This window comes from Schistocerca nitens, chromosome 1 (assembly GCF_023898315.1).
Source record: "Schistocerca nitens isolate TAMUIC-IGC-003100 chromosome 1, iqSchNite1.1, whole genome shotgun sequence".
In the NCBI taxonomy this organism is placed as follows: Eukaryota; Metazoa; Arthropoda; class Insecta; order Orthoptera; family Acrididae; genus Schistocerca; species Schistocerca nitens.
The window spans coordinates 199249248-199264013 of record NC_064614.1 but is presented as its reverse complement, the minus strand read 5'-3'; the positions used below and the strand labels follow the sequence as shown (position 1 = coordinate 199264013).

The following is a 14766-nucleotide window of genomic DNA, read 5'->3' as shown; positions in this document are numbered from 1 at the left end:
ATTGTTAGCTTTACATAGAGCCAGATGCAATATATTTTATTTGCAGATGACACTACATTTACATGCAATGGTGTCCACACCCACAATTTGCATACACGGGCAATGGAGAAGCCACACGACACTATGGAAACAATATTCTAAGTTAGGTTCTCAGTGAACGTCTGATATGGTATGACTGATGACCCAGTGATAGGACCTGCATTCCTGCCGAATCGCATGACAGCCGCAGCATAAGCACATATCCCAATAGGAGACCTTCCTGCACTTTTGGAAGTGCCTGACATTAAAGCACTGATGACAAATGTACTTGAAACATGCTGGATCACTGATTCACTGTACCAACAAGTATCCCAGTATCTGAATAACACATTTTCTCAATGGTGGACTGGGTGTGGCGGATCCATTAACTGGCCTGCTAGATCATCCAACCTAACCCCACTAGACTTCTGTTTATGGGACTGGTGAAAGGAGGATGAGTACGCTAAGAAGGTGAATAAACTTGAAGAACTTGTCAAACACATCACCGATGCTGCTGCCCTCATTAAAGCATGCCCAGATGATGTTCGATGTGCAACACAAAACACCCTCCAACGCAGTGACAAATGCATTGAGACTGGTGGGGGACTTTTTGAACACCTCTTGTAGGGTAGATCACAGTCATCTGCACCACCATAGCACCTACACAGTATTTTGTTACGTCTTCATGATCATTCATGGATTTGTGTAGTTTTCAACCTGCTCCCGTTCCACAAAGACTGAAAATCAGAAACACGTTCATATGACTTTTTTTGTTTATTTTCACATTACAACCCCTTCACAAATTATGTGGCTATTCCTTCTGAATCACCCTATTTAATTTGTAACATTTCCCTATGCAAACACATTCTATGGGCAACAGTGTCATGAGTAAATAGTCTGATTATAAATAGAAGATCCATTCACATGTCTGCATTTCCACACTGCTTCATTAGGTATAATATGTATAATATTTATAAAATCATAAAATTTCATTTCAGTTTCAGTTTAACAGCATCTTCATGTTACTGATATTTTATTTTTTTACAGCTTTTACTATTATACCTGTTCTAGAAGCACAGTTAACGTTAGATGTAATGTCACATTATCCATATAACAGTACTTGATTCTAATACACCATTACATTTATGGTACTTTGATATATTAATATTGATGAGAATTATGTGGAACATGGTGTAGTATTAATAATATATAATCCTGTCACATACTATTTCAAAGCACTAGAATGTAATCAATGGAACATGCTCAAATTTCTCACTAAGATTTATTTCAACTCAAAATCAAGCATTATCATTCGAAATAAAAACGTGTATTAAATAATTTATATTATCAGAGAAACTGATTTGGGATGAGTTTTGGCTTCAAAATGGCACATGCAAGCATCTTAAGGTAGCTTAAATGTTAATTTTTTCAAGTTCAAGGAAACAGAGATAAGAGGAATACTGTTACATGGCCAATTTATAATACATTTAATTTCACATTTTATGTAGCAACAAAATGATAATATAGCAAATAAAGCAATCTATCTTTTCCTACATTGTAAATAAAGCATTGACCTTTATACATGCTTTCTGTTGACTCATTCACCTTTCAGTAGGCCTATGCTATATCCTACAGTAAAATAAGAGATACAGTACTACCGAAAATAAAATATTTCAGAATGCTTCTTATTCACCAATTGAGGGAAATATATCAATACAAACATGTGCATAGCATCATAGTTGTGATTTTCTTGGCATGGTTGATAAATAGTGTACTTCTGGGTGTTTTGCGAAGTAGTTTCCATTTTGTGCAGAAAATGGAAACAACTACTTTACAAAAACACCTGGAAGTACACTAGTAAATATCATAGTTCATTATTCCAGTCTTCTGTTACAAGTATTTACTTACTCAGAAAGGAAGGGACAGTCACCATTAGATAGGACAACTCGAAATATTAGCATCACCTAGAGAAACTATAAATGTACTAAAAGAATAATGCTATGAAAATGTTTGTTGATTTTGTTAGATGTTCAATAATTTGATGATGTGGTGCAATCAGTAACCAGAGAGCATACAATCTCTGCTCCTACTTTTTTCATTTTTTGATTTTATACTGAACTATGTTACATTCTAATTATAAATTTCTGGTAAGTACGAAAAAATTACTGAAAAATATTCAAACTGAAAAAGAAGAGCACCTACCCAATTCTTGACTTGTCTCCAAATTTGACCTCCGGTCACTGAGACTGAGAAGTACTTGGCTGCGATGTGCAATAATTACAGTAGCGTGGATATGAGGAATCTTGTGTAAGTCTAGCAAACGAAAACAAAATAGCGTTCAAGGAAGTGCAATTATTAATATACCACTCTCTAACTGTCCTACAAAACGAGTTACGCAGGTCCAAACATCTGAGACATGGCACTAACAAGCATGAACTGTCTGTTACATAAACAGCAAAGCTATGAAGCATGTTTTTGTAGTGTTGATATGAAGCAAAATCACAAATTATTACTTTAACTAAAAGGATGTAAAACAATATACTGTGTCAAGCTTCAATGTAAACCGAACTGTATGTATTACTTTACTGATGAGCTTCACATACCAAAGTAGTGCAAACAAAATATAATTCTGATAATTACAACAGAGATTACTTTTGTATCCATGCAGCCACATAAAGAACTTCATGAAAACACTAAGAAGACTGGCAACATCATAAATGAACAGATTCACAGCACATTGTGTCAGTAAGAAGCAAAACATGAGAAGAAAAGCATACAGAACATTTTACCAATCTACTATTACAGTTTGTAATGCAAAGCAAAAGTGTGAGTCAACTGTGGCACAGCAGAACATTATATTTAGTGTAAAATTACACTGCCATAAAGGGAGACACCACTTGCAAGTTATCAGATAAACACAATATCACATTTAATATTCTCAACAGTCATAAACAAGCATTACGCACCATTTAAATAACTGATACATAGTTTATTCAACAATATAGCAAAGCACGCCTTAAAGCAGCATATCAACTCCCTGCAGTTTTTCAGGTTCAATGAAACACAAGCTACATCACAATTAGCTTGGATATAACAACCACTCCACTGTTGTCACATCTACAATGAATCATTCCAATCTAGAACTTAGCTAAAAAAAAAAAAAAAGCGGACGAGGGATAGGCGTGACCACACCATTTGAATCAGACTGTAAACTCAAATTTTGCTGATAACTGCCAAATGTAGTTACACTGAAAAACGTTTATGTGGCTCTTGTAGACTTCTGAATAACATAATATGTTATGTCATTACGTATGACAGAGCCACTCTGGTGTAGAAGAAAGACAAAAATGGAGCTATCATAACTGCTAATTTGATGGAGAATCAAATAAATATTATCTGCAAGCAATCAACAGTTCCTATCACAGTCAAGAAACTTGGCTGTAAAAACAAAAACTGTCAAATGAGCCCCATATGTGTGTGGCATTAAGCATTTATTGTGGAGTACCAACAGACCAAAATAGAAACTTTTTTTTAAATGCAGTTCCTACTACCTACACAGTTTGCAAGTATTTTTTTTTAATTACTGCATTTATACTATAGGAGTATTGAGAAATGCAGAAGATAAACACAACACTCTCCTTAACATACATTGTCTATGTATCAATTTGAATTATCTATCTCTGAAGGAAGGCAGCAGTTCTGGCAGAGGCAGCTTGTTACACTTATCTTTCAAATTATCCTAGGAATTTTCAAGCACTCCTGCTAAAAACACATGCTTAACGACAGAATGTTAAGAGTATTAGTAGGGAGGACCCAGGGCATCATAAACCCATCTCGGTAATGTAGCCATAATACTTCTACTAGCTATGCTTTCCATTTCAAATGCATGAGAAACTTGGTGCTAGTTCCCATGACAGTTGTGTTTAAGACTATTACTGGACACTATCAATTTATTGCATATTTAGCTTTTAGTATAAGAACATTTGCTGTAGCAAATTCCTAGGAATCGTAAATTTTTAGGTTCATGGAATCAACAGCTACTTAGTTTCTTCAAAGACAACCAGCAACCCATCTGTGAATGTTCTCCTTAGTTGATGCTTTTAAGTCCTGAAAACAATTTGGGTTTCATGTTTTTGTTATTTTATTTTATGATAATAGACCTGATGATCAAAACCAAAACATATGCAATTGCAGTCTTTCTCGGCGTATTCCACTGATGAATTCTTCCTGGGTTATCAGCCAAGTGGTGGTGTTGTCTTGTCGCAACATTTCGATGAGTTTCGTACCCATCATCTTCTGGTGAAGTCGCCACCACTCGGCTGATAACCCAAGAAGAATTCATCTCAGCAAAACCGTGACAGTTACTGATATGCTCATGCCAGTCCTCTAAATCATTTAAAGTATCTCCTATTATTTTGGTGATAATTTAAAATTTTGTTATGGAATCAAAAGACCATGGTAAAAAAGGGATGTTACGCTGTAATCCAGGCAAAGGCTGGTTGGAATGCCATAGTGCTTTACTAGGCTTGGTCCTAGAGGTAATGGTATGCCTCTCTCCGACATTAGAAATGACTGACCCAGCCAGTTATAAAAGGATTGTCTAATCTTTGGCTTATTTTTGAGCCACTTTGAGAGAAGACAAATATTTTTGGGTTGCAAATAACATACTTACCGTTAACAATAACTGCTGAGGAGAAGGTGTGTGTGTGTGTGTGTGTGTGTGTGTGTGTGTGTGTGTGTGTGTGTGTGTGTGTGTGTGTGTGTGTGAGGGGGGGAGGTGGACCAATGAGAGAATAGCATCATGTGACAGGAAATTCAAATTGACAACATTCAATTTATTGTAATTTACCATAAATCAAATTTTACGGATCTTTCTTTTTCCTGATTCTGTGATAGATGTTCCCTCCTTGGGCAGCACTGATACTTGACACTCCTGGCCTACAGTTTAATGTGGACTCCTAACCACAGTGCAACTTGGGCATTAACAAACACTGCTCAAGGTGAAAGAAGTTATAAGTGACAACTGGAAATAGTGGTAACACATCATAAAATTGAAATTTTGCAAAGACTAATTAAACTCCCAACAGTAAATATCACTTGTAGTAGTAAGTATATAAGGGTGCAAAACGCAAATCTCTGGGGGAGATTTACACATGGTACCATCTGCAACTATTTATTTACATCAAGTTTTTCAAGGTTCATTCTGTATCTTACTTCATCAATTCTTGCTTTTTACCCTTCTACACCTCAGTGAATAAATCACCAAATGCTAATGTTTGAAAGAGTTTTAGTGTCTCTGTCTCCTGTTTAATTATATTTTTCAGTCTTTCAAATACAGGTCCTTCAATAAATTTCCTAACAAATTCAAAGGGTTTTATCTTAAGTAATCATTTTATTCTTCTGTGAAGTTTGGAAGGTAGGAGACAAGGTACTGGTGGAAGCAAAGCTTTGAGGACGGGTCGTGAGTCATTCTTCGGTAGCTCAAGCTGGTGAAAGGCAAAGTTCTTGAGTTAGAGTCTCGGTCTGGCACACAGTTTTGATCTGCCAGGAAGTTTCAATCATTTTATTGCCTTAGTAATTTTCTGCCAGCATAAAAACGAGAAGGAAGGATGAGAATCATTATATTAAGAAGCTGTACTTTGTTTACATTGTCTCAATACTGGTGGAGATAGATTGTTCATCTCTTTCTTCTTGACAGTTACTGAAAATGGAACATAGGCACCCTGTACTAATATAAGCAAACAACTGACATCTTACGGACTTGCAGGCAGAACACCGCACAATAAGGATAATGCATTATAAGAAGCATTTAATAAACAGAACATGGACAATCTACACAATACATAATTAGCTACAATAAGGATAATGCATTATAAGAAGCATTTAATAAACAGAACATGGACAATCTACACAATACATAATTATCTAACACGACGTGTAAGAATAGCTTACTATACAATGAACATGAAAAGAAGTGTACAAAATAAAACAGGCAAACAAAGTAAAAATAAATAAAAAATAAATAACATACATTCAATACTTTCAACTATCAATAATGAAATATCATGACGCATATGTAAATTAATTTATTTGCTTTCAGCAGTGGCAAAGAAGAGATAATGTAGTTTTAAACTTTCTACAGCAGTAAATGCTTAGACCTGTACCTCTGGGGCGTATCCACTGCTACACGGGCAGGTAGTGGCACTGCTGTATGATTTGATGTAAGCTGGACTGATTATAGTCCTCCGTCCTGTGCTGCTTGACCACTCCGACATGAGGAATTTGCCAATGGTGTCTGTTGAAACACCAATCACTGTAACATAGTTGAAACAACTTCAGTCTTGTAATCACTGTTGGTGTACACATTTCCTAAAACCTTGCAAATACATAATACTGAAAAAATGTCTATTTATTTAAAATTCAAGTAACTGACATAAAGGATTATTTAGGTGTTAATTTACCACACCCACTCCTTTCATTACACAAGTTCGGTAGTAATAGTAGCCGAACAAAACACTTATTTAGTGTGCATATATCTATATGTAAGCATCAATCAGGAATTAAGTTTGAATTATGTTATTATTACACATGTTAGCTGATCAATGTAAATTAGAAAGTACCATTCAATACAAATCAATTATTGTTGTACTGTGTATACGCTGCTAGTTTGTCTCACATCAGATGCCGGCAAAAATTGGTCTGTAATGTTTCTGAAGGGTCCATAAAGTGATTTTTTTTTTTCCAGGAATAATTTGACCTTTAGATGTTTATCATGCACAATATAACTACAGCAGAGGTATATTCATATCTGCATCTACACTGATGTATCTTCACTCACTACATAGTGCTAATGCATCACCAAATAAAAGTTGTGCTGAATATACTAGGCCTAAAAAGTTCACTCATCAAAAACCAAACAAATCTGTCACCCAAGTGTCATTAAATAACCATTTAAGTGTCCCAGAAGAAAACAGAAATATTAAAAGAAACTTTTGGTACTGTGCTGTCAAATAAAAGTGTGTCTATAAATACGTTCAGAAAGATAAGGCAAGAAATCCCCTAATGTAAACACACACTCGGAAAGTCATGGTTGTGGATTAGCAAAAATCTTACGTGAAGATCATGATGTCAATGTCTGCAGTTTTGTGAAACGTGGAGCACCTATGTACAAAACCGGAAAAACACAAAAGACAGCTCTCCAAAAAATATAAATGAATATACAGTAATTGGGGTGAGGGGGGTGGGGGGCAAAATTTACAAAAACGAACTATCGAGTTCTGTCCTAAACTTGACAATGATACTTGATTCTCGTAATATTAAAGCAATGATCATCATGGGAATTCCACACTGACATGACCTTATATATGAATCATGTGCAAACAAAGAAATAACCAAGGCTAATAAACAGTTCGAAAATATATGCAAACTGTATCTCAACACTCAGATTCTGTCCGTCGACTTCCTACAAAAAGACAGCTTCACGAGACATGGGTTGCACCTTAACAGAAAGGGCAAGAAACTACTCTGCAGCAAAACTGTGGAAATGCTGTCTGCAATCGCCAGAAAAAGAAGTGACTCGCCTAGAACAGTTCAGCCTTCAGTACCTCAGCGACCACCATCATATTCAGCAGCTCAACATTCCAAAATTGCTGCTACAACTTAACTCCAAACAATTGACCCACTATCACTAGTATCAGTAAATTCACCATATCAGTGGATCCAACAGATCCAACACCTGTGGAAGCAATACCAGGATTAATTGCCGATACAACAGAGTCTTCACTAAGGGCAACAAAATCTGAATCAACTGAAGGACAGAAGCAGCTGCAGCAGTAGTAGTAGTATAAGCATCAACAACTGATACTGCGGCATTGGTCATTCAAGAAATTACTTCATTATCCAGAATAGATCTACCAACAATTTCAGAAGAAGCTCAGGATATATCATCACTCTCACAAGCAGAAGAGGCTTCCCCAGCATCACCTCAGGAAGATTTAAGAGTATCAAGGATAGTTCCAGAGCAAAAAGATGAAGAGCGTCATTAGCACCCAGAGTATCAGTGGCTGCTGTGGCAGAACCATCTGAGCACTTGACTAACAAGAACTCTTCACCATTTCAAGGAGAAGTGCCACATGCAGGAAGGAGCAGCCAGAGGCCCAAAAAATCTGCAGTATGCAGTGAGAATTTTTTATGTTATCATCCCAAGGCAAGGAAAATTGTGTCATAACTACATCTTAAAGTAAGCCTAATGTCAATACTTTGAGAGAGACTAACCCAATCAACCACCTCAAATCTACAGTCAGTGCTAATAAATTCACTGTTTTCCATCAGAACATTCAAGGCTTATTAACTAAACTAAATGAGCAATCCAGTAACATTTTGGATGAGCACTGTATTAATAATGCTGATGTTATCTATTTTAGTGAACACTTTATGGAACTTGGTTCTGATGTGCTGCAACTGAATAACTACAACCTAGCAGCTCTTTATGATAGACATTCTGTAGATAGGCTAAGCCCTCTTAGTAAGAACAATTGCTGCAGCAAAACTTTCAGAATAATTAACATAAAATCTATCAATACCTTCTGTAATTCCCTACAAGAAGTTGACTAAGACCAGTTTGAGCTCTTGACGATGTTAATGAACTGATCCACCTATTTGAAGGGGCCTTTCCTAAACGGACTGCCAAATTCAAATGTGAAACATATTCTAATAAAAACTGGTTAACTTTGGCTATCAAATTCTCCTGCAGAAGTAAAAGGAATCTTCATGCCTCACTCAAATCCAGTTATAGTCCAGAAAAGGGAAAAAAAATACAAACTACACTGCTCTATCCTTAAAAAGTTCTAAGAAGGGCAAAGAGCATTTCTATAACATCAGAAATTGATGTCTATAATAATAAAATTAAAACCATCTGGGACATAATAAAAAGGGAAACAGGTGATATCCCTGCTGCAGGAAACACCACAGAACAAATGATACCATTGATGAAAATGTCAAAATAATTACAGATATTTTTAAGAACCAAGTTTTGGCAACAGCAGCCCAAACTGGAAAAACATGTTGTGTTAACGAAGCCATGTTATCATTTCAAAAAGATATTTTAAAAAAACAAGCAGATTAAAGTGTCTCCTGTCACAGTACATGAAATTGAGAATATAATCAGAGGTATTAAAAAGCAAGAATTCTGTTAGATTTGATGGTATCTCTTCAAGATTGCTGAAGGACTGCTGTAAGCCAATAACCAAAATACTGTGTCACATATTCAATGAAGCCATCCAGCACAGGATTGTTCCTGTCAAACTGCTACTGTCAAACTTCTCTTTAAAAAAAGATGATAAAACGGACATTACCAACTATTGGCTCATTTCCCTTTTAACAACCTTATCCAAAATTCTTGAGAAATTGGTTCACAAAAGGCCTACGGAAATACGGAAGCGTCCGATCCCACCCGTCTGCTTTGACCCATGACATCACAAATATGGCGGAAACAAAAACAAACACACACACTTTCGACAAGAAGCCTAATGACACTAACGGGACAAGCACGGGAAATTTAGACGCCTTGCGTAACTACAACGTGTAAGTGAAGACAGCCATGCATGAATACCCACCCACCTCCCCAGGGGTCGTAACCCCTGCAACCCATAGAAGATAAAGATGCTTCAGTAGCTGATTAGTGTTTTTTGTCTTTTTAAATAAAAAATCTCACGGGATAGAACAAACTGATCGGAAAGATAAATATAATAAACTAAAACAGAAATTGGAGGAAACAGATAATTAAAATAAGTAATAAGTGTTTTTAAATTTTAAAAAAATCTCACGAGATAGAACGAACAGATCAGAAAAGTAAATAAAGTAAGATAAAACAGAACTGGAGACAGCCACACTCAAACCAAACTCCGCGCCGTCATGATGTCACACATGACAACACCCTTACGTCACGGGTCAAAGCAGACGCGTGGGATCAGACGCTTCTGTTGACCCAGACCTACTGACCACCTCACTCAATATACTGTATTAAACAGTATCCTGTTTGAATTTCAACAGAGTGTCAACAGAACAAGCTATTTTCTCCTTCACCCATCAAATCTTAAGAGTCTTTTGACAATAAATTATCTCCTGTTGGTATCTTCTGTGATCTTTCTAAAGCCTTTGATAACGTTAACGATGAAATCCTCTTAGCAAAAGCTGAATATTATGGTGTAAGTGGATCAGCTGGCTCATGGATTAAATCCTACCTAACTGGAAGAAAGCAAGTCATGTTGAACGACTCTGAGGGGCACCCTTGTGTCATCTAGCTGGGGCTCTATTGGCTCTGGTGTTCGCCAGGGCTCTTTACTTGGCCCCCTTCTCTTCCTCGTCTTTATCAATGACCTTCCCTTGTGTACTAGCTTTAAAACTCATTTTACTCTTTTCGCTGATGACACCTCCATCCTCATCAACAAAATTCCCAACCACAATCTTGAAGAATTGGCCAACATTGCCTTTAATCAAATATTTAATTGGTTTGAAAATAATGGGTTATCACGAAATGTTGGCAAGATCAAGTTTGTTCATTTTGATGTAAGAAAGACCGAGACACCACAAAAACTGTTTATTTTAGATTACATTAGATTCAGTTTTCATTCCATAGAACCAAAAAATGAGATGGTTCTCGTGGGTGTGGAACATGTCAGAAAGTGTAACATAAAAACATAAAACAATTGAATATAATACTTACTACCTTAATCATTTGTCAGGAGATAATCGAAACAGGTTAATACAATGCAGTAAACTGGAACAGCTAATATTTACAGAATTAACGTACTGTCAGAATGAAACACTGTTATGCACTATTAATAAATTTATCATACATAAAATACCTAATCTTGACTGTTGTGACCAAGTGTTGTCAAAACTGAAATCTAAAAGATATTTTAACTTAAGCTGGCTTAACAGTCTCTGTTAAGATATTCATATATGGAGTAGGAGGAGTTGCCTATCAAAAAGTCTTTCAAACTCTGTTTTATATGAAACCAAGTTTTTAATGGTTGCTGGCAATTTATTGAAAATGTGTATTTCTGAGCATTGGACCCCTTTTTGAACCAAGGTAGGTCTTTATGTAGATTGTTCTTATTCCTAGTTCTGATACTATGCACTGAGCTATTGGCTGGAAATAGAGATGTACTACTTGCAACAAATTTCATTAAGGAATAAATATACTGAGAAGCAAGGTTAGAACACAAAGTTCTGTGAATAGGTTCCTACAAGACGTTCTTGGATTTACACCACAAATGATTCTTATCACACGCTTTTTCACCTTAAAAACTTTTGCTCGGTTTGATGAGTTGCCCCAGAATATGATCCCATATGACATAAAAGGATGAAAGTAAGCAAAGTATCCAAGTTTTTTTAATATTTATATCGCCTACTTCTGACATCATTCTCACGGCAAATACAGACTTGTTTAGGCGCTTAAGCAATTCTGTGGTATGACCTTCCCAACTGAATTTATTATCGAGTTGTAATCCCACATGCAGTATTGTTGTATGCCATAGTTTTCTGCGGTAATCAGCCACATTCCAAAAAAATATTCACTGCCCAAAAGAGAATTATTAAGATAATGAGAGGTGTTCAGCCAAGACATTCTTGTGGAAACCTTTTTAGAAAATTAGGGATACTGACAACTGTGTGTGTCAATATATCTACTCCCTGTTATGTTTCATTGGTAAAAATGAGCAACTACACAAAACCAATGATTCATACCACACCCACAATGCCTGGAGGATGATGGACCTCCTTTATGAATTAAAAAACATTAGTACTGTACAAAAAGGAGTCCATTACATGAGTTGCAAGGTGTATGATGCTCTCCCACCATCACTGAAATCACCTGTCCACGAGGTTCCCAAATTTAAACAACAGGTCAAACACTATCTAATAGATAATTCTTTTTATTCGGTCAAAGAATAACCTAATTGTGTTAACTCTAATTGATTTTTGTTTTAATTAAATCTGATGTACTCTTATGCATTACGACAGATGGAATCATTGTTAACATTACTACGTCTTTTATGTAGATATTAAGATCTACCCATATTTTAACTTTTTTAAGTGTAATTTTGCCTACACCTGTTAACGTGTATTTTTCTTATACCTAAATTTCCTCTTACAAGTGTTTTTCACGTTATTCATTTTGCATAATTTGTATTAATCTGACAAGTCCTACATCCGTGGAAATGTCTCGCTGTATCGGATTTATGCAATATAAATAAATAAGTCAACGCACTGTACCTCTGCACACACTGTCGTAATTACGGAAAAAATTATTACAGATAACGTTTCTTGTTTTACTTTTAAGTAACGTCTGCAATCACGGCTGTTTTCCTTGTATCCCAGTATTTCCAAATATAGGTAATACAAATAATAAAATCATGACGCCACTACATGACAAAAAACCGCAACACACAAATAAAACCAAGAACTGAATTTCACAGTAAACATTTTTTTAATACAAACCATCTCGCGTCGAAGTTTTAAACTTTAGGATTCCGAATATAGGCATTAACACTGCAGACATGTACATTTCGCCATTTACCCGACAACATTACTAATATCCAACTGCTGTTATGCTACTTCTGTGTACCATATTTTGCATATAATTATCCTTAACAGCTCGTAAAAACTTTTCCGCTACCATTTAAAAATACTATACCGCCATGTTTGTTTACTTCTCCTACCACAGTTGTCACAACAGGGCAACCCCCACTCCTCACCATAGCCACTGAGCCACGCGTTACTGTGAGTAATTTCAGTTCAGAACTGTGATCTGCAGAAGGATTTAGTACTGTGCATTAAAAAGTTGATGCATATCAATTAGAATATAGTTGTCAGTGAATACAAAATTAATTTCCTTGTAATTTAGCAAGTATTTTACATTTTGTCAACAATCAAATCCACTGATTCGTTGATTAACAGATGGAAAAATTTTTTTTTACAGTTAACTTGACGTTAGCCTCGGGTAACTCTTAGGAAAGTGAAAAATGCCAGGTTGCGCCTTGATTCGAATTTGAAGCTACCATTTAATTTATACACTTCACAGGGAAGTCGGCATCAATAGCACTTTTCATACCGGGATAACGTTACACATCACGAATACTCGTTTTCTTTATCTGCTGCACACAGTCAAGTATCTGACACGGCGTACAAACATCATTAGTGGCAACGTTAAACCAATCCCGGTTCCCAAAATAACTAACAATGTGCCATATCATAGATTGCCACTACTGTCAGAAATCGAAATGATAGTACGTTTAAGTGCAAGAAAGAGTAATTTGTACTGGTACGTGTTTCCCGAAGGTACGAGACCATTTTTTAAAAAACAAAGTAAATTACCCATTATTTTCGAAGGCCAGGTAACTTTTACTGAAAGTGACACAGATACATAACGATAGTATGAGTAACATACTGGTAGTTACAACGTCCCCGTGAACAACGATCGAAACGTTTTGCCAATCGCTCAATTCCGCGACGATAGGAATCCACTCCTTGGTCAGAGAGCCATTCGAGAACCGTTGTGAGAACTTGCCCATCGCTGGAAAATCAGCTCCGTAATTGCCTGGACGTTGTCGTCTGTGGTCAATGTCGACGGGCCCCCTTTCCGATCAGCATTATACACGTCTATACGACCTTGGTCAAACTGTTGACACCTGCGCGCTGCTCGTTCGCTGTTAGAGTACTCGTTATTCTTTTTGTTTTTACTGTCACTGTTAATTAATATCGATAAACCGAATATCGCACTAGAATAATTTGGGACTGCTCTATCGAATGGGCGCCTAAAATTCCCCTTTAAAAAATCATTTTGTTTGTAATGGGAAACAGACCGCAGCTTTCCATTGATACTGGCGCCCAATAATACGTGTGATGGTAGTATTTGTTTGCGCCAATTCCACGCACACATTGCAGAAATAAAATAGCAGATATCTCCCAAAGCATCAGCGAAGATACATAATGCCTTGTCATCAGTTGGTAACTGAAAATTTAACTGCACAGATCGAGAACTGTTTATCTTATCTTACACGCCCTAACTCTAAAATTAAATTTCGTGTTGACTTCACCATACATATAGGTGGTAGAGGTGTTAAAAGTAGGTCTTTGCAAGCTTAATAAACAGCTATGGGCTGTTTGTAGGGAACCAACTCGCAACATAGGGTGGTGTCTCTCTAGATACAGTTATCACCAACCTCATAACGCGGGGTTATAGTATATGTGTAACTGAACCAGTGATTACAGATCACAGCGCATTAGTAATGGAACTCATTTGAAGAGCAAGAGTAAATTGCAACCAAGTACATGGCATTCAGGTTACACATTCAGTAGGATTGTGAAAGAGGAGGGACAAAATTATTTGAAAGCAGCACTGTCTGGTGTAAACTGGCAAGAGAAAATTGCAGAAACAGGGGGCAGTGAATCATCTGATTGTCTGCTTCAAACCTTAAAAACGAAACTTGATGACATATTCCCAGTAATCTCCGAGAAATACTAAAGGGAAGGTGTAGCATATACTTGAGTTAGATAAACTAAAGGCACTGTCAAAATGTTCAGGGACTGGATGCAGATAGCTTTAGATCTTCCAACTAAATAGATGCTTTACTGTAACTACTTAAGAGCAAAGAGAATTTACAGAACGGGAGAGAAGGATGCAAAAAAAGAAATACGAATACAGGTTTATTAAAGAAGCTCCTAATCCGTGTAAAGCAACTTGAA

The 14766-nt window shown here is 36.4% G+C and overlaps 1 protein-coding gene across 6 annotated transcripts in view; it reads right to left on the bottom strand.

Annotated features, from left to right (window-relative positions):
* LOC126245547 (calcium release-activated calcium channel protein 1-like) overlaps positions 1–14766 on the bottom strand; it is a 537065-nt gene that overhangs the window by 122052 nt on the left and 400247 nt on the right. For 2 of the 6 annotated variants that reach the window (XM_049948328.1, XM_049948329.1), the window contains exon 2: positions 6183–6331. In XM_049948328.1, coding sequence (XP_049804285.1) covers positions 6183–6293 — 111 coding nt within the window. In that variant the 5' untranslated portion in view covers positions 6294–6331. Of the gene's footprint in view, positions 1–6182; positions 6332–12519; positions 12742–14766 lie in introns of those variants that run through there. The other 4 variants (XM_049948324.1, XM_049948323.1, XM_049948325.1 and 1 more) reach the window with 4 other exon arrangements.